We start from the raw sequence: 20,124 nt of genomic DNA, 5'->3' as shown, positions 1-20,124 counted from the left end.
CCATGGAAATGGACGATACGACGACCCCTATTTCCCGGGGCTCCTCAGCAGCGGTAGAACACGGCCAGAAACATCCAGCAGTACTGGCACTCCATGTTTTGCGTGGCCGAACCAAACCAAACAAAATCGATGATTGCCAATAATTACTCGTGGCAGCCAAGCAACGCCGTTTCTTTCTTTGACCCGTGCTAGGAGTAGAGTACGTACTAGCGATCGAAAGGACGTTTGGTCATGACATGAGATGCTTTGGTTAAAAGGAGCAGCAAAGGAAAGGAAAGCCGTCGTCGTTTGGCCGGGCCGGAGCAGGAGGAGGAGGGGGGAGACGGAGACGGAGACGGGACAAGAGGAGGGCGCGGCGCTATGTCGTCACGTGGCGCGGCGCCTGGTCCTAGGCGCGCGTTATTTATCCCGACGCAATCCCACACGGCCCTTGTCACTAGCGCGGTTCTCACATGCTTGTCACGGTACGTACGTAGTGATCTCCCCGTACACGCGGGCATTTTGAGCACAAGCACTTTTTGGGGGCACCGTTAAATGAACCGCTAAAAAACGGCGTTAGTATTTAAAAAAACCTCTGATTTTCTTGAGAAACTTTCAATCTACTCTCTTCGCCCGGAATTACTTGTCGTGAAAATGAATAAAAATAAATGTATATAAAACTAAAATATGTCCGAATACATTCATTTCTTCGGCAAGTATTTCCGGAGGTAGGAAGTATTCATCTTCAATCATGGTTATACAAAGAACACCAGAGGCAATCAAAATTAGAACCACGTCCGTGGACCACCTAACGACGACTACATGCAAGTTTGTTTTAGCATAACGCATACGCACTCCGTATCCCTACGAGCACCTCCGAGATACTGAACTTGCACAACATCTTGAGATTGATGAGGTCGTCACAAACATCTTTGTAGTGGAAGGAAACGTCTTCTCTCAGTGAACGCACATCACTGGAAGACTTGAAATTAAATCCAGAAAAATGCGATCACAAACATCTTTGTAGTGGAAGGAAGCGTCTTTTCTCATTGAACAAACATCTTTGCCAAGTCTAGAACTTGAACCCTCGTGGATTTGATTTCAGCACAAAGAACCTAACCATCTAAGCTACGACTCAATTCACAAAAACTTTCAATCTATCTATCAAAGTTCATGGTAGTACAAAGAACACAAGAATCACTAAAAAATTCCATCCATATCTATAGAGCACCCAACTACGACTATAAACACTGAATCGAGCCCAAGACGCATCGCCGTCATCGCCCTTACTCATTGGAACCGGACAAACCTTATTCTAATAGACAGTCTAATATTTTGTACGAAAAATGGGAAAGAAATTTTGGCGACCAAAAGGTTCTTCCTTCTTTTGCTTACTATCGAGCTGATTGTTGCATTGTGCCAAAATGTAAGGACATCTCCAACGCGTGCACAAAATCGCCTGTAAATGTCCAGGGGCAGAAGGTCAGGACACTCTTTGTCATCTAACGATACATAAAATGTCTGTGAACATGGACAAATGTCTGAAATTTCATAAACTGCTGTCGAACTTAGAAGTGGTTTGGGGGAGCTCGAACATACTACGAGTACGCACAAGCTTTGGACCGCACAATAAACACACTTTCTCTGGGGAAGACTTATGTGAGATCTGGCATTAGGTGAAATCTACGAGATCAATATTTTTGGAAAACAAATACATGTTCAAACATTCTCAAAACTTTTGTAGACACACATCAATGTTTGATATGCAACCTCAAAAAGTTCTTTCAACTTACATTAATAGAAACAAAAACGATAAAATCAGATGTGAGTAGTGTCAATGTACTATTCACCCGAAGCTGCTACCGTTCACATTCGAATGTCTTTTTTGAATCTCTAAATGTGCATCGAGTTTTGAGTTGATGTTTGGGGTTGTATATATGCCCGACATGAATGTTGTCAAATATTTTCATATTTTTTTAAAATGTCTAAATATGATTAACTTTTTGTTGATCTCACGTAAATTACCAGCTAGAGGCAAGCAACACGGGACGAAAATTGCAGTTAAACAAGTGCACTCAGCAGCAGTGACACTACATTACCAGCTAGCTCTAGCCCCCGACCTAGTGGAGGAGACCACCCGTAGCCACCATTAAATACTCGCCGCGCCCAAGAAGCGCAGATAAGACGAGGACAAGCGAGGTTTTACCACCACCACTAACCCCAATTCAAGGGTTTAAGCTAACCCAAAGCTCATAAAAATAGTACACCCGCACACAGCCGATGACAGAGAGAGAGTGTGTGCGCGTGTTCAAAAGAGCCGGGCAGGGAGCCAGACAGGGAGCAGCGTCTCCGCTCCCGGCCACCTCCTCCCCCGCCTCCATATGCGTCTTGGGTGCGGCTCAAGCAAGCACCAGCTCGACGCAAAGCTCCCCCTCCCCCGCCACCTCACTGCCCCGCACTCCACTCCCACATGCCCCGCCATCGCCCCGCCCCCTCCCACTAGCCACCGAGAGGGCTTCCCGGCCCCATGCGGCGGTGAGCTCCAGCTCGCCCACGCCGTGCCGCCGCTGCTGATCGGATAGGCGGGGGGGAGGAAGGAAAGAAGCGCTCGTTTCAGACTTTTTTGGGTGGGTTTCTTGATCGCCGGAGCGGGAATGGCGCACCGGCGCGGGTGGTTCTTGGCGGTGGCGCTATTGCTGACCGCGCTCGCGCTCCGGCCGGCCGCGGCGCTGTCGTCAGACGGCCGGGCGCTGCTGTCGCTGCTCCCGGCGGCGCCGTCGCCGGTGCTGCCGTCCTGGGACCCGTCGGCCGCGACCCCCTGCTCGTGGCAGGGGGTCACCTGCTCGCCGCAGAGCCGGGTGGTGTCGCTCTCCCTGCCCAACACCTTCCTCAACCTCTCCGCCCTCCCGCCGCCGCTCGCCTCGCTCTCCTCGCTCCAGCTGCTCAACCTCTCCACCTGCAACATCTCCGGGACCATCCCGCCGTCCTACGCGTCGCTCGCCGCGCTCCGCGTGCTCGACCTCTCGTCCAACGCGCTCTACGGCGCCATCCCCGGCGAGCTCGGCGCGCTCTCCGGGCTCCAGTACCTGTTCCTCAACTCCAACCGCTTTACGGGTGCCATCCCGCGCTCCCTCGCCAACCTCTCCGCGCTCGAGGTGCTCTGCGTCCAGGACAACCTCTTCAACGGCACCATCCCGGCGTCCCTGGGCGCGCTCACCGCGCTCCAGCAGCTCCGCGTCGGGGGCAACCCGGGGCTGTCGGGCCCTATTCCGGCCTCCCTCGGCGCGCTCTCCAACCTCACCGTCTTCGGCGGCGCGGCCACCGGTCTGTCTGGCCCCATCCCGGAGGAGCTCGGCAACCTCGTCAACCTCCAGACGCTGGCATTGTATGACACCGGCTTGTCCGGCCCCGTGCCGGCGGCGCTCGGCGGGTGCGTGGAGCTGCGCAACCTCTACCTCCACATGAACAAGCTCTCCGGGCCGATACCGCCCGAGCTCGGGAGGCTGCAGAAGATCACCAGCCTGCTGCTCTGGGGCAATGCCCTCTCCGGGAAGATCCCGCCGGAGCTCTCCAACTGCTCGGCATTGGTGGTGCTCGACCTATCGGGCAACCGGCTCTCGGGCCAGGTGCCGGGGGCGCTCGGGCGTCTCGGCGCGCTCGAGCAGCTCCACCTGTCGGACAACCAGCTCACGGGGCGCATACCGGCGGTGCTCAGCAACTGCAGCAGCCTCACCGCCCTGCAGCTCGACAAGAACGGCCTCTCCGGGGAGATACCGGCGCAGCTCGGGGAGCTCAAGGCGCTGCAGGTGCTGTTCCTCTGGGGCAACGCGCTGTCCGGCTCCATACCGCCGTCGCTGGGCGACTGCACCGAGCTGTACGCGCTGGACCTGTCCAAGAACCGGCTCACCGGCGGCATCCCCGACGAGGTCTTCGGGCTCCAGAAGCTCAGCAAGCTGCTCCTGCTCGGCAACGCGCTGTCGGGGCCGCTTCCTCCGAGCGTCGCCGACTGCGTGTCGCTGGTCCGGCTCCGGCTCGGCGAGAACCTGCTCGCCGGCGAGATACCCAGGGAGATCGGCAAGCTGCAGAACCTGGTGTTCCTGGACCTCTACTCGAACAGGTTCACCGGACACCTCCCCGCCGAGCTCGCCAACATCACGGTGCTGGAGCTGCTCGACGTGCACAACAACAGCTTCACGGGGCCCATCCCGCCGCAGTTCGGGGCGCTCATGAACCTGGAGCAGCTTGACCTCAGCATGAACAACCTCACGGGCGAGATGCCGGCGAGCTTCGGCAACTTCAGCTACCTCAACAAGCTCATCCTCAGCAGGAACATGCTCTCCGGGCCACTGCCCAGGTCGGTTCAGAACCTGCAGAAGCTGACCATGCTGGACCTGAGCAACAACAGCTTCTCCGGCGCGATACCGCCGGAGATCGGCGCGCTGTCAAGCCTGAGCATCAGCCTGGACCTGAGCGGGAACAGGTTCGCCGGCGAGCTGCCGGAGGAGATGTCCGGCCTGACGCAGCTGCAGTCGCTCGACCTGTCAAGCAATGGCCTGCACGGCAGCATCTCGGTGCTCGGGGCGCTCACCAGCCTGACGTCCCTCAACATTTCCTTCAACAACTTCTCCGGCGCCATCCCCGTGACGCCGTTCTTCAAGACGCTGTCGTCGAACTCCTACGCCGGCAATCCCAGCCTGTGCGAGTCCTACGACGGGCACATCTGTGCGTCAGACATGGTTCGCCGGACCACACTCAAGACCGTCAGGACAGTGATCCTCGTCTGCGCCATTTTAGGCTCGATCACTCTCTTGCTTGTGGTGGTCTGGATCCTGTTCAACAGAAGCAGGAGGCTCGAGGGCGAGAAGGCGACGAGCCTGTCGGCCGCCGGCGGCAACGACTTCTCCTACCCGTGGACGTTCACGCCGTTCCAGAAGCTCAACTTCTGCGTGGACAGCATCCTGGAGTGCCTCAAGGATGAGAATGTGATCGGCAAAGGCTGCTCGGGGGTCGTGTACAGAGCGGAGATGCCCAACGGCGACATCATCGCCGTGAAGAAGCTCTGGAAGACGACCAAGGAGGAGCCGATCGACGCGTTCGCCGCCGAGATTCAGATACTGGGTCACATCAGGCACCGGAACATTGTCAAGCTGCTCGGTTACTGCTCGAACAAGTCTGTCAAGCTCTTGCTCTACAACTACGTCCCCAATGGTAATCTGCAGGAGCTCCTCAGCGAGAACAGGAGCCTGGACTGGGACACACGGTACAAGATCGCGGTCGGGGCGGCGCAGGGGCTGTCCTACCTGCACCATGACTGCGTCCCGGCGATACTCCACCGGGATGTCAAGTGCAACAACATACTGCTCGACTCGAAGTATGAGGCCTACTTGGCCGACTTTGGGCTGGCCAAGCTAATGAACTCCCCCAACTATCATCACGCCATGTCGCGCATCGCCGGTTCTTACGGATACATTGCTCCAGGCAAGTGACTTCTATTAATTTGTGTTTTTGCTTTTACAGTTCCTTACTCTCTTCAGCATCTAGAACTGTATACATGGTAGTGTGCATTCACCAATTGATCTCACAGCTCTGTCACTTATTGGGGTAGTGCTGTTACCTATGCAAGAATCTTTGACCTGTGGTTGCTTCTAGTAAGCTTAACGAGTTAACATGGTTCTTCATCCATGACCATGTCGATTGCTTATAGTTCAAGCCGGTGAGTTGGATTGACTAGGTATTAACTGACATTGTCCTTGGACAGTAGTACTACAACAATATACTGAAGTGTAGCACATCACAAGCTGCTAGAGTTTCTCACATCACAAGCATCCTTCTTCACTGAAGCAAGTTGACTTCATGCTGTTGATTCCAATGCTTAGCACATCACTGTCTTGATTTGTGTAATTATACTGAAGTGTAGCAATACAAACTACAATTATTATTCTACTAACTACTAAGTAAAATAGAAGATAATTTCAGTTAGAGGACCCAATGGTTTGACATTTGCCTTTTTCATTTCAGAGTACGGCTACACGGCGAACATCACCGAGAAGAGCGACGTGTACAGCTACGGCGTGGTGCTGCTGGAGATCCTGAGCGGGCGGAGCGCCATCGAGCCGATGGTCAGCGACAGCCTCCACATCGTGGAGTGGGCCAAGAAGAAGATGGGGAGCTACGAGCCGGCGGTGAACATCCTGGACCCCAAGCTGCGCGGCATGCCGGACCAGCTGGTCCAGGAGATGCTGCAGACGCTGGGCATCGCCATCTTCTGCGTGAACCCGGCGCCGGCGGAGCGGCCGACCATGAAGGAGGTCGTGGCCTTCCTCAAGGAGGTGAAGAGCCCGCCGGAGGAGTGGGCCAAGACGTCGCAGCAGCCGCTCATCAAGCCCGGCAGCCAGGAAGCCTGACGATCGAGAGCAGTGCTGCGGCGGGTTCAGTGGCGCGTCTTCTGCAGGAAGAGAAATGGAGGGAGATGAGGAGATGATATTTGAAAGGAAAAAGGAGTAGGGTTTTTGATAATTGCCTAGCTAGCTTTGGTTAGGGGTTTCTTGTACAGTTTCAGATGACGTTTGTAGCCCGTTCTGGGGGACTTGAATGGGAAATTTTCTCGGTTATTTAGTTTGCTCTTGCAATACGCCACGCCATTGTGCCTCCCAGTTCACAGTTTACTCTTCACTTCATTTCGCACTTCGTTTGGATGTGATGTGATTCTGAGTAGTGTCCATGTCAGCATCGCCAAGACAAGGACTGAACCACTGGTTCAGTCGAGACGAGTTATTGCCAATCAGCAGACTGTAGCGGATCCGGCAACAGAAGATGGCGCGATAGAATTCAATCAAGGAGATGGGCCGGCCCAGCGGCCCAAGCGAGCGACCAACCCACCGCGTTGGCTCGACGACTACAGCCTGGCCCGTTAATCGAGCTAACGGTAACTGGTTTAAATAGAGATCGATCTCTTCCTGCAATAGGGGGCTAGGATTGGAATGACGGCTTCGGCCAGTGTAATCGGATAGCTGTGAGGGTGGTTGGGTGACCAGCTACCGAACTTTTCCCCAATTCGAATTCGAATCCCTAAATTCCTCCCCGATCTAATGAGTTGCTTATAGTTGGTATCAGATTCGGCGGTCCTGGAGCTTTCGCAACATCGCCACGGGACGCGGTGGCGAGATCGGCGGCGATTGGAGGCGATGGACAAGCTGTCCGAGGACGGGCGCGGCGTCTACGCCCTGTTGCGGGCGGATTTCACCGCCGACTTGGACCAGCGCTTCAAGGAGCACGGCGACACCCTTCTCCAAGCTGTCGACAAGCTAATCCAGGCGAACACGACGGCGCTCGACGCTCTCCTGTCGGCGCGGGTGGACAGCGTACGGGACGAGTTCGCCCTCGAGATCGAGCAAGTCCGCGGCGAGCGACCGCGGGAACAAACCGGGCGCATCGAGATCTCGTCGTCACGGATGGCTGGGAGTGGTCGCGGCAGCGCCTCCGACTCCCTTGGCATCGATCAGGAACACCGGGGGAAGGCACATAACACTTATGTCCCTCCTCCGGTCAGAGGTGCGCGTGATTCCACTTTCCGTGCTCGTTCTTCTTCCATCGGTGATGCGGGCTACCCGGATACTGCTGATGCGTTTTCGTTTGGTGTTCGCGCGGATCTCCCTCGATTCGATGGTGCGAATCCGAGGTTGTGGCAGAACAGATGCGAAGACCAGTTCAAACTCTGGAATACTCCGCCGCACCGATGGATTTCGCTGGCGACGTCCCAATTTGAAGGAACAGCGACCCGGTGGTTGGAATCAGTCCAGCGCAAGTCGCCAAACATTTCGTGGTCTGAATTCTGCTGCAGTTTGCAGAGTCGCTTCGGCCGAAATCAACACCAGACACTGCTTCACCAGCTCTTCCGTATAGCCCAAACCAGCACAATTGCGGATTATGTGGATAGATTCGCCGATTTGTATGATCAGTTGTCCGCATATGAAGAAATCCCCAACACCTTGCACTACACTACCCGCTTCCTCGAAGGACTCAAACCAGGGGTTCGCGTTGCGGTGGCGCTTCAGAAGCCTAAGGATCTAGATTCAACATATGACTTGGCCTTGCTGCATGAGGAGCTCGGGGAAGGAGTAACCCATATCAACTCACCTGCAGGCGTGCGATCAGGTCCATTTCCACTTCCTCTTCCCCCAAAACCCCGTGTCAGTGAAGATCGGCGATAGTCTGACACTCTGAAACCAACAACAACTGACGACAAGTGGTCTGCATTGCGCGCTTACCGCAAGTCCAAAGGGTTATGTTTCGTTTGTGGAGAAAAATGGTCCCGTGACCACGTGTGTAAATCAACAGTGCAGTTGCATTTTGTTCAAGAACTAATTGATCATGTTCAGTCGATGGAGTCCACCCCGACAGATAGTTCAGAGTCAGAGATAGTTTCTGTTCACAGTATGAGGTTGTCAACTGCTGCAGTTGGGAAAGACCCCAATGCTCCGTCCTTACAGTTGGAAATTCAGTTGCAAGGGCACACTATGGTATTTTTAGTGGATTCAGGCAGTACTCACTCGTTCATCGACAGCTCTTTTGCTCCTGTGTTGGGGCATATTCAGGATACTACTCCAGTTTCTGTTACAGTGGCAGGAGGAGCATCATTGCAGTGTTCTCAGATGTTGAAACAATGCAAATGGAGCTGTTGTAGTGCTGAATTCTCATCTAATTTTCGGCTATTGCAGTTGTCCACTTATGATGGCATCTTGGGCCTTGATTGGTTGGCTCAACATAGCCCTATGCAAGTAGACTGGACTCAGAAGTGGATGTCAGTCCAGCAGTCTGGCAGAACAGTTACTTTGCAAGGCCTGGTGCCTGCTGACTTTGCACTTACAGTGATATCATTGTTCTTCGTTCAGTGTTTTGCAACTTCTTTAGTTTGTCCTGAGATGCAAGCAGTATTGGACAAGTTTCCTACAGTCTTTCAACCTTCCACTGGCCTCCCTCCTAGACGAATGCAAGACCATTACATTCCTCTGATCCCTGGGGCCCGACCAGTTTCTGTCAGGCCATACCAAATTGCTCCCCAGTTAAAAGATGAGTTAGAGAAGCAAATTGCAGAGCTCTTGTCGTTGGGAATGATTCGACCCAGCGAAAGCCCTTTTTCCTCTCCTGTCCTCATGGTCAAGAAAAAAGAAGAAGGGGAATGGATACTTGTTGTTGACTTCAGACATCTGAATGCTATAACCCTGAAGAGCAAATACCCAGTACCCATTATAGATGAGTTGTTGGATGAACTAGCTGAGGCATGTTGGTTTACCAAAATGGACCTCAAAGCTGGATTTCACCAGATCAGGTTAGCTCCAAGGGAAGAGTACAAGACTGCATTCCAAACACACCATGGCCACTTTGAGTTCCTGGTAGTTGCCATGGGCTTAACTGGAGCTCCAGCAACATTTCAGAGCACTATAAACTTTGATCTGCCCCCCCTTCTCAGGAAGTGTGTGCTGTGTTTCCTTGATGACATACTAGTTTTCAGCAAAACATTTGAGGAAAACTTGGAACATGTTGCTCAGGTTCTGACAATTCTGCAAGAGAAGGAATGGAAAGTTAAGATGTCAAAGTGTGCATTTGCTCAACAGGAAATTGCTTACTTGGGACATGTCATTTCTGGTCAGGGTGTGTCTACAGATCCTGCCAAGGTAACAGCTGTCCAACAGTGGCCTACTCCAACTAATGTTAAGGAAGTCAGGGGTTTTCTTGGACTCAGTGGTTACTATAGGAAATTCATTAAGCACTATGAGATTATTGCCAAACCTCTCACTGAACTTCTCAAGAAAGGGATGCCATTTGTATGGACCAGTGTTACTGAAGAGGCCTTTGTGGTGCTCAAACAAGCTCTAACATCTGCTCCAGTATTGGCTGTGCCAGATTTTTCCAAACCATTTACCATGGAGACTGATGCATGTGAATATGGCATTGGAGCTGTCCTCATGCAACAGGGTCACCCATTGGCATTTGTTAGCAAGGCCTTGGGACCCAAGAATAGAGGTTTGTCAGTCTATGAGAAAGAATACCTGGCTATTCTGTTGGCTGTAGATCAGTGGAGGTCATACTTGCAGATGCAACAGTTTATTATCAAGATTGACCACAAGAGTTTGGCACACCTGCAGGATCAGAGATTGCATACCCCTTGGCAACAGAAATGTTTAACTAAGTTACTGGGCTTAAATTACACAATTCAGTACAAACAAGGGAACACCAATGCTGCTGCTGATGCACTTTCCAGGAGACCTCCTGATGGAACAGTTCTTTTCCAGATTTCTTGTGCACAACCTACATGGTTGCTGGAAATTGTTCAGAGCTACAATGGTGACCCTAAAACATAAGACATTTTACAACAACTGGCCATAGATCCTGCATCTAAACCACAGTTCTCTCTGCACCAAGGTCTCCTTCGCTACAAGAACAGTATATGGGTTGGGCCTGATGCAGATCTACACTTCAAAATTTTTACAGCCTTTCATGCTAGTCCAGTTGGGGGTCATTCTGGCTTTCCAGTCACATACAAAAGAATAATCGCCCTCTTCAGGTGGCAAGGAATGAAAACCTTCATCAAAACTCAAGTCCAATCCTGCTTGGTGTGTCAGCAAGCTAAACCAGAAAGAGTTCAGTACCCTGGATTGCTATCTCCTCTGCCAGTACCTTCCAAAGCTTGGGACACAGTGTATGGATTTTATCTCAAGTCTTCCTACATCCTTCCAGTACAACTGCATACTTGTGGTGATTGACAAGTTCTCTAAATATGGTCATTTCGTTCCTCTCTCACACCCCTTCAATGCTCAGAAAGTGGCTGAAGCTTTTCTAGACAATGTGTACAAGTTGCATGGTATGCCCAGGATTATCATCTGTGACAGAGACCCTGTTTTCACTAGCACATTCTGGCAACTGCTTATTTCCAAAACTGGAGCAGAGCTGAACATGAGTACAGCATATCACCCAGAGACTGACGGCCAAACTGAAAGAGTAAATCAGCAAATTGAGTGTTTCTTGCGGTGTTTCATCAGTGCCCATCCTACTAAATGGAGCAAATGGCTGTCGCTTTGTGAATTTTGGTACAATACCAACTGGCATTCGGCACTGAACAAAACGCCGTTTGAAATCATTTATGGGCAGACTCCACGGTTCTTTGGAATATCTGCTTCTGATACAATTGCTCCCGTGATGTCCAATCGTGGTTGGACTCCCGACAGTTGATGATTGCATCGGTAAAACAACACTTGTTGCGTGTTCAGCAGAGAATGAAGCATCAAGCAGACAAGAAACGGACTGAACGAGTTTTTGCTGCCAACGATCTCGTGTTCCTCAAGCTGCAACCATACGTGCAATCATCAGTTGTCAGAAGAGCCAACCACAAGCTTTCATTCAAGTACTTTGGTCCTTACAAGATACTCGACAAAATTGGAGAAGTTGCATACCGACTGGAGTTGCCTCCTGATAGTCGCATCCACCCAGTGTTTCATGTGTCTCAGCTCAAGAAGTTCATTCCGCCAACGACTCGGGTACAAACACAGTTACCCTCTCCTACAGCCAGTCTGCAAGTGCCTGTTCAGGTTCTGGATCGTCGCGTTCGTCAGTCGGGCCGCAAGACAGTGATGCAGGGTTTAATTCTCTGGAGTTGCGGTACACCAGCCACTGCTACTTGGGAGGATCTGGATTCGTTGAAGCAGGAGTTTCCCCGAGCTCCGGCTTGGGGACAAGCCGGTTCACAATGAGAGGGGGATGTCAGCATCGCCAAGACAAGGACTGAACCACTGGTTCAGTCGAGACGAGTTATTGCCAATCAGCAGACTGTAGCGGATCCGGCAACAGAAGATGGCGCGATAGAATTCAATCAAGGAGATGGGCCGGCCCAGCGGCCCAAGCGAGCGACCAACCCACCGCGTTGGCTCGACGACCACAGCCTGGCCCGTTAATCGAGCTAACGGTAACTGGTTTAAATAGAGATCGATCTCTTCCTGTAATAGGGGGCTAGGATTGGAATGACAGCTTCGGCCGGTGTAATCGGATAGCTGTGAGGGTGGTTGGGTGGCCAGCTACCGAACTTTTCCCCAATTCGAATTCGAATCCCTAAATTCCTCCCCGATCTAGTGAGTTGCTTACAGAACATCTCATGCCTATTGCAGGAAAAAATATCTCACGAGTAGGCGCAAACTGAATATTGTACTCCCTCCTATCTAAGTCTTTTTAATATTCCAATAAGGGACTACATACGGAACAAAATGAGTGAATCTACACCCTAAAATATATTTATATACATTCATATGTAGTTTGTGTTAAAATCTCTAATAAGACTTATATTTAGAAACAGAGGGAGTAGATGAGAGTACAATTCAGCCACTAAAATTCTCAATTTTCAAAGTATTATATGTAGTTTGCAGTTTACTCTTCATTTTCCTCTTTCCTTCGCCGCCGAAGGACGCCGCCGGCCTATAGCCCGGGGGCTGACGGCGGTGGCGGGGGCCTCCCCTCTCTCCTGCGCCATGGGGGCGGTGCGGAGCCCCGCGGTATCTGGTGGCACGACCGATCTGGCCTTGGTGGCGTGGCGGGCCTGCCTTGACCGGCGGCGGCGCGGCGGCCGCCTCGGCCGAGGGCGGCGATGGTGGCGGGTGCGGCGGCCGGGCCTGCTTCGGGCAACGGCCTTGGCTGCGTTCGGCGGTGGCGGCCGGATCTGCGGCGACGGATCATCTGACCTCGGATCGGCGGTGGCGGCATGGAGGGCCTGGTGGTTGGGTCGACGCCATGCGTGGTTTGCCTTCCGGACAGATCGGATCTGGCCGGTGCGGCCTGCTCGATGTGCGGCGGCTCAGATCGGCGGCGCCCCGTGTACACGATGCTTAATGGAGGTTCTTCGAGCGGATCCGGATGAAAATCTCGTTCTCGGCTTGATGCCAAGACCGGCGTTGGCGACACTCTTTTGTGCCATTACCTTCTTGAAGGCATCGCCGTGGAGAAGCTACAGACCTCTATCCGCTACCTCCGGGGGAAACCCTAGATCAGTAGATCGGATGACAGCGGCACGTTGGCGTTGTTTCCTCCTTGGAGGCGTCATTCTTGAAGGCATACACGGGATCGAGGGACCAGTGGGCGGTTTTTTTTTGTGGAGCGGTGCTTCATCCTACACATTGATGACGACGGATCTCGGTGGCGTGGCGCAGTGGAGACTCGGCGCCCGATGCGCGGTGATGGACTCGCGCAGAAGGAGGTAGTTGTCTGGCGTCATGGTGGCGTTGATAGCAGGGTGGTCTGACAAGGTAGAAGCCTCAATATCTGCTCTGAAGATGGACTTGTGGAAGATGGCGGCGACAACACATGTGATTGCGTCAGACCAGTTTATGCTCCAGACCGGTATGTGGCTCGGCTGGGGCTTCTGACTTTTGATGATAGGCTTAGGTGAGTGATCTGGGTATTTGGCCTAGTTAGCGCCCCATCATCATATGGATAGGAGTAGTGGCATATGTTGCCAAGATGACGGATTCAGGCATATTGTTGTAATACTTTGTAAGGTCATCGAAAATAATCAATAAAGTGACCGCATGCATCTCCCAGATGCAGAGGCCGGGGGTCATCCTCCTTTTCTAAAAAAACGGAGCAAAATGAGTGAATCTACACCATGAAATATATTTATATACATTCATATGTAGTTTGTATCGAAATCTTTAAAAAAACTTATATTTAAAAGAGGGAGTAGATGGGAGCACAATTCAGCCACTAAAATTCTCAATTTTCAAAGTATTATATCCCCCCTCTTCTCTTAGAAATTCAAGGACATGGAATATGGGATATTACGAAGTGGGATATGGATTTACCGTTAAATCTGTTTATGAATGGTTGGAAAAAGACTTTTTTCTCGATAAAGGGCGGTTTTATTATCTCAAAATGTAACATCAAACGGATATAACCTGACCTCTACATAATTAGGATATACACATCCAAACACAGAAGTCTGACAAAAAGACATAAAACAAAACCGACAAATCAAAAATAGTAGAGAAGTATCCGGTCCGAATAACAAATGGATTTGGAAAGCTTGCATCCCCCTGAAGATTAAGATCTTCATATGGCAGCTATTTCAAAATGCTGCCCTTACGCGTGATAATTTATGCAAGCGTAATTGGTTAGGGGATCCTACTTGCTCTTTTTGCCGAGAAGTATAAACTGCTAACGATCTTTTCTTCCTTGTTCTTTTGCTGACCTATCTGGGGTTTTTTGGTTTGGCTCTTGGTGCTTCCTGTAGTCCCAGATTTATTTGGCAAAGTTTATCTTGGCTCTATTGCTTCTTCCCCGGAGGCAAAATGTATATGATGATTCTGGCTGCAATATCCTCGGGCATTTGGTGTACTCGAAACAAAGTTACATTTGAGAAGCGCGTGGTGCGTTCTCCCTTGGAAGCCATTTTCACCGCATGTTCGTTTATGATGTACTGGGCAGGGCTGCTGAAGCTGGATGATAGAGTTGACTTTCAGGTTGGTGTGAAGAGACCAGTCCAGGTTGCCGCATCCCTCGCTGATCGTGCTTCTGCTTGGGGGAGACTCATGATCGAAGATGCTAATGGGGCTCAGCGCGGGTGAAGATTTGTGGCGGTGTGCCTCATGCTGATTTCGCTGGTGCTGGGGGTTTCTTTTTGCTCACTGTGGTTTGATGCCCTTTGAGTGGTAGTTTGTGCTTTTGGTGTGTTACTTGTTCGCTGGTTGTTAGTGTTAACATGTTTTCGCCCTGCAGAAAAAAGCAGATGTTTCGACATCGAGCATCTTTAGTGGGTTCCTGTTAATGCCCCAACTTGCTTTTCCTCTTTCCTGCCTCCTTGTTTTTGTGTTTATTCATCGCTAGTTGCTGTTAGGAGACTTATACTGAATATTTTCGTTAAGTGATTCATGGAAAGGGGCGAGAGCCCGGTTGAAAAAAGAAGAAGTGGGATATGGGCAGTTGCCACTCACAAATCGAAATGGATACTTGTTTTCTAGAGGTGCCTTGCGCTGTAAGCTAGATGATACCCGCGCGTTGCTGCAGGATGAAAATGAGTTGATACATATTTATAAAATCACATGCAAAACCATTATAGAGTATTCAGTAACATGGCAACAATATAAAGAAAGTTTATAGGTGCCTGGTGGATTGTTGTAGGTGCAAAATAAATCCCATACATAAGAAGTGCCATGTACAAAGGAACACCAAGCATCCAAATAAACAAAATGGTAATTTGCACCGAGCATCTCCAGAAACTCAGTAGAAAAAAAGCCTCATATCAGTTATGTCGTCTCACAATAAGTAATGAACGGGTGACCATCAATATTGATTGTAGAAATATTTCGAGTGAATTGCAGAAAACCACCACATTAGCGCATAGGTTTGCAGAAAAGACTCTTTTACGAATTTAGGCCAGAAACCACTAATTTTTAGTATAATCTTTTGCAAAAAACACTGATCAGTCTATTTGGACATTTTAATTGCGATTATGACATGTGGGGCCACCATTTGCTGACGTGGCGTAACATTCATTAGACAAGGTATTTTTTGCCAAAAACTCCTTCCTCTCTGGAAAAATCTCCCTAAGAAACTCCCTCCCTCCCGAGATCCAGGGCGTGCTCGTCCTCGCCGTCGTGGTCCACGGGATCCAGGACACCGGGAAAAGCAGCGGCGCAGCACGGCCCCTCGTCGCCGGCGACCCCAAGCCAGCAGCGCACCCGCGCGTACGACCCATCCGCTGCATCCTCCTCTGGCGGCCGTCCTACCACCGCCCGATGAGGACGCGGCATCACCGGCCGACGGTGACACGCCGCCCCCTTCCCCCTCTGGGCGCTGTGGCCATGGCTGACGACGACGAAAACCACAGGATTGGCGACGGCTGTGGCGCAGCAGCTGCTGGAGTCGTCATCAGAACTGGCGGGGTTGTACTGCCCGCAGGCGTCCCTGGGACAGGAGTGGACCACGAGGGTTGACCCGTGCACGGCCTGGGCGCAGGTTTGCGAGCACCACTGCCTCCTCGACAGACCCGTGCATGGCCTGGCGGTGACCGGCGACCCTGTGCTCGCGTTCCAGGTGGGTGACCGCGGGTGACCCCGACAGATCCAGGTGGGTGCTCGGGATGGCCGAGGAACTCCAGGCCATGGAGCTTCATCGCGCGGGGGAGGCCGGTCCAGAGGGGCAGGCGGATGCGTTCTTCTACCGGCGAGCTCGGGCTGCCACGAGGACGGCGGCGACGGACGGCTCTGCGGCGGGCCATGCTCGAGGTCTGAGCAACTAGCCAACGACGGCGAGCAAGCAGCAGGAGCGGCGCACAGCACGGGCGCATCCAAGCAGGAACCCTCGCCGGTGAGCTCCGCCGCCCCCGGGGCATCGGCGTGGACGACAGCGCACGAGCGCGGGATGGCCGGCGGCGGAGTATGGCTGAGCTGGGTATGACAAGGGCCTAATTGCATTTTTGTTTTCAGATTGAAGGGTGCCTCTGTAAAAATACCAGGAACTGACAGTTATGACACATCATCAAATACAGGCCCCACATGTCATAATCATGGTTAAAATGTTCAAATAGACCGATCAGTGTTTCTTTTGCAAAAGATTAGGCCAAAAATCAGTGGTTTCTGGCCCAAATTCGTAAAAGAGTCTTTTCTGCAAACCTATGTGCTAATGTGGTGGTTTTCTGCAATTCACTCAAATATTTCCTCTGCTGCATGGACGCAAACTAACACTTCCCTTATATATTTCTAAACCAAAAAACATCTTATTTTTTGATATAGAGTGAGTATTGCATTTAGTTCCGAAACCAATGAAGGATTAAAACTAGCGCTTATGCTTCGGCACACCTCCTAAACACATGGACGACTCAGATTAACCCATCCAGCCACCGTCAGCAACGACTTGAACTAGGGACTTCCTGGTACAAAGTTTGACGCGATAACCAACCAGCCGCCGTCAGCTGTTGTGTTGACATACTTCTTTCTTGTTTTTTTTATTCTGTTCTCTTTCCTCTTTCCTATTTCCTTTGTTATTATTCCTTGTCCCTTTTTGTCTAGTTTTTTGTTCGGCTTTTATTTTCCTTTTTCCTTTTCCTTTTTCTTTTTCTTTTTATGCTCCTTTTTTGTTTTCCTTTTTCTTTTGCAATGTGCAAACTTTTCAGTTTTGTTTTTTTAATTAATGATTTTTTTAATATTGATGATTTTTCTTTCCAAAGTCGATGAACTTTATTCAAAATCGATGAACTTCTTATTTCTAAATTAATGAACCTTTTTTAAAATGAATGATTTTTTTCAAAGTAGATGAACATTTTTTTCAAAATCAATGGACTTTTTCCAAAATTTATAAACATTTTTCTAAAATCGATGAACTTCTTTTAAAATTCATGAAATTTTTCCAAATCATTGAGCCTTTCCCCCAAATTTCTAAAAGAATCAATTCTTGGTATTTTTAATTTGTGAACATTTTGCAAATCCGCTAACTTTTTCAAATCCATGAACTTTTCCAAAAAGATGAAATGTTTTTCAAAGTCAACGATCAAAGGTCAAACATGTCAATGGTCAACTTTTTGTCCAGGTCAAATATGAAGAAGTTTTTTTTGTCGAACCACGAAGAAGCGATCAGGCGTATGCTCTTGACGAGCGACAGCTGATCGCTCGTGTAGTTGGGCCAGCCCATCAAAGGTGGCGTGCGACGCTGCGTCCGCTAACTAGCGCAGCAAGCGATGACTAGGTGCTCCCGCTGTATAGGGAGTAGCATAACACAAACCGGCGCACACACCCTTCCGTCTTGGGTCTGGTCCATTTTTCTTTTCTTTTTTTAACCTTCAAAAAATAGGTGTATGAAGTAGGATTCGAACTATGGACATCTTGGATTACTTTCACCCACTATAACTAAATAGGACAACTCACTTGTTGTGTCTTATTACTTCTTTTATTCTCTTTGTTGTGCATCTTCAGTCTGTTCTTTTTCTTTTGGTTGGCCTTTTCTTCTTCAGTTTATTTGTTTCTTCTTATTTTTCATTTTCTTAAATTCATGATTTTTCTCAATTCTATGAACTTATTTTAAGGGTCCCAAGAAACAACAAGCTCTCAGACGGTGCCTTCTGGCGTACTTTTAGACAGGTCGAAGGATGCCAGGTTTGAATCCTACTTTTAGACCCAAACAACATCCGTTGAACAAGTCTATTTTTAGACATCCTTCGAATGACCTAACTTTTGCAAGTGGGTGGGCATGCACAAGGTAGGCATCTATGTCACGATTGAACGATTTTTGACATTGTATGCAAGTTGCAACATGCCCGAGTAGTTATTGGATTTTTTTACCGAGAACACTTTAGAAAATGCAAAATTTATTGTAAACCAAAACAACTTGGCATGGTGCCTTAAATTGGTCATACAAGGCCATGGGCAAAATCGGGGCCATTTCAAGGATGTCGAGAAACAACGTGCTTTGAACATGGTCTATTTTTGGATACACTTGAAATGACCCAACTTTGCAACCAGGTGGGCATGCCCATGGTAGGAATCCATGCCATGTTTGAACAATTTTTCGACACCATATGCAAGTTGCAACACGTCCGGTAATTTATCGCCCTTTTTTGACCAAGAAAACTCCAGAAACCGTAAAATTTGTAGAAAACCAGAAAGCCTTGGCATGCTGCCTTGAATTGTTCATACAAGCCAATGAAAAAAATTAGGGTCGTTCGACGGATGTCGAGAAACAACATGCTCTCAGATGGAGCCTTCTCACCTACCCGGACACCCTATGTTGAACATGGTGATATTTTCTACACGAATACAAAAAAATTTCGAGCAAATTCAAAAAAAAAAGTTCCATATTTTTTTCGTATTTTTCTGAAATATTTTGAAATTCCAATTTTTTTAGTGTTTTCATAAAATGTAAAAAAAATAAAAAATGTTCATGTTCAAAATTATGTTTGCTCTTTTTAAAATGTTTGTGTCTTGACATTATGAGCAATTTTGAAAACACAAACATTTCGAGGAATTCATAAGATGTTCGCGTTTTGAAAAATTGTTCGTAGTTTGAGAGGATGTCTGTGTTTTCAGTTTTGTTCCTGTTTTCAGAAAATGTTTGTATTTTTAAAAAATTGTTTGTAGTTTCAAAAAATATTCTCGTTTTCAATTTTGCTCCTATTTTTAAAAAAGTTTGAGATTGTGAAACATTGTTCACAAAAAGTTTGAGTTTTTAAAAATATGTTCACAAATTTTGAAAAATTTCGGGTTTCAAAAACATTTACTTTGTCAAAAAGATATTCACATACGATTTTTTTTTGAAAAAAAATTTTAGGGGCTAGTGACGTTATGCACTCTATGAGTTTGCGTGTTAGATCCTCTTACCCTGTTTAGTATTTGTGAATTGGTGTTTAAGTGTTGTTGCTTTTGTTATTTTCTTGAAGGTTGGCACTGCAATTCAGCATTTGAGGCAGCGAGCCGAAGTGGCCAGCAATGAGAGCCATTATAGCCCTGGTCGCGAGTTTGATTCCCATCTAGGGCGTTATTTTTGTTGATTTTCCAGCGCAAATGGGCCGGCCTAGGTTAGTTGTGCCTATTGCATAAAGGAGGTCCTCCGAACGTACGGCGTATACGAGCGATCCATCATACGTACGAAAATGGATATGATTTATCAAATGTCTACATTGCCCTTTATAAGCTCCGTGAGGAGGGTGTACCGAAGCGGGTCTCTTAACGTGTGTGCTTGTGGAAATTGAGGATTCTTGCGGTGTCTGTCATCTGGGAGGGGAGTTGTCCTATGGATGGGGTGCCGTGCATCGCAAGATTGTTAGCGATTTTCTAGTAGTCTGGCATGTCGATATTGGAAAACTGCATGGATATCTTATGAATATCAAAAGCTGCATGGATATCCTATGGATGGGGGAGGGGGGGGGGGGGGGGTATACAAAAGGACTCGCACAAAACTGTAGCACTCTCTTGTTTAGAGATTGAAGTGTTTGCAAATATTTGAATACATGTGCAACATGATATTTGAGCATAGGAGATTAAAGTGGAAGAATCATTGTTAGCAGAAGCAACATGTGAGCACGGATCGAAACAAGTGATTTTTACTTTGACAACTTGTGATGTAAACCACCTTTGTCTTCAACAATACCGAGATTACGGAGGTAAAAAAAGAATATTG

At 49.2% G+C, this 20,124-nt stretch overlaps 1 protein-coding gene and 1 long non-coding RNA gene across 2 annotated transcripts; both read left to right on the top strand.

The window, feature by feature from the left end:
* The first annotated feature begins 2,220 nt into the window (after window positions 1-2,220).
* LOC125523692 (Leucine-rich receptor-like protein kinase family protein) lies at window positions 2,221-6,610 on the top strand. The gene is made up of 2 exons (XM_048688751.2): window positions 2,221-5,457; window positions 5,998-6,610. Exons 1-2 carry the CDS (start codon window positions 2,634-2,636, stop codon window positions 6,381-6,383), a joined length of 3,210 nt encoding a protein of 1,069 aa, XP_048544708.2. The 5' UTR covers window positions 2,221-2,633; the 3' UTR covers window positions 6,384-6,610.
* An 8,773-nt stretch (window positions 6,611-15,383) lies between these two features.
* Window positions 15,384-16,568, top strand: LOC147960396 (uncharacterized). The gene is made up of 2 exons (XR_015611321.1): window positions 15,384-15,972; window positions 16,051-16,568. It is a non-coding gene; the product is annotated as an uncharacterized LOC147960396 (long non-coding RNA).
* Window positions 16,569-20,124: the final 3,556 nt, after the last annotated feature.

The sequence above is a fragment of the Triticum urartu genome, chromosome 7A (assembly GCF_056163025.1).
Source record: "Triticum urartu cultivar PI428250 chromosome 7A, HENAU_Tu73, whole genome shotgun sequence".
Lineage (NCBI taxonomy): Eukaryota > Viridiplantae > Streptophyta > Magnoliopsida > Poales > Poaceae > Triticum > Triticum urartu.
Note: the sequence above shows the minus strand (reverse complement) of the source record. Positions and strands in the feature narration are given on the sequence as shown.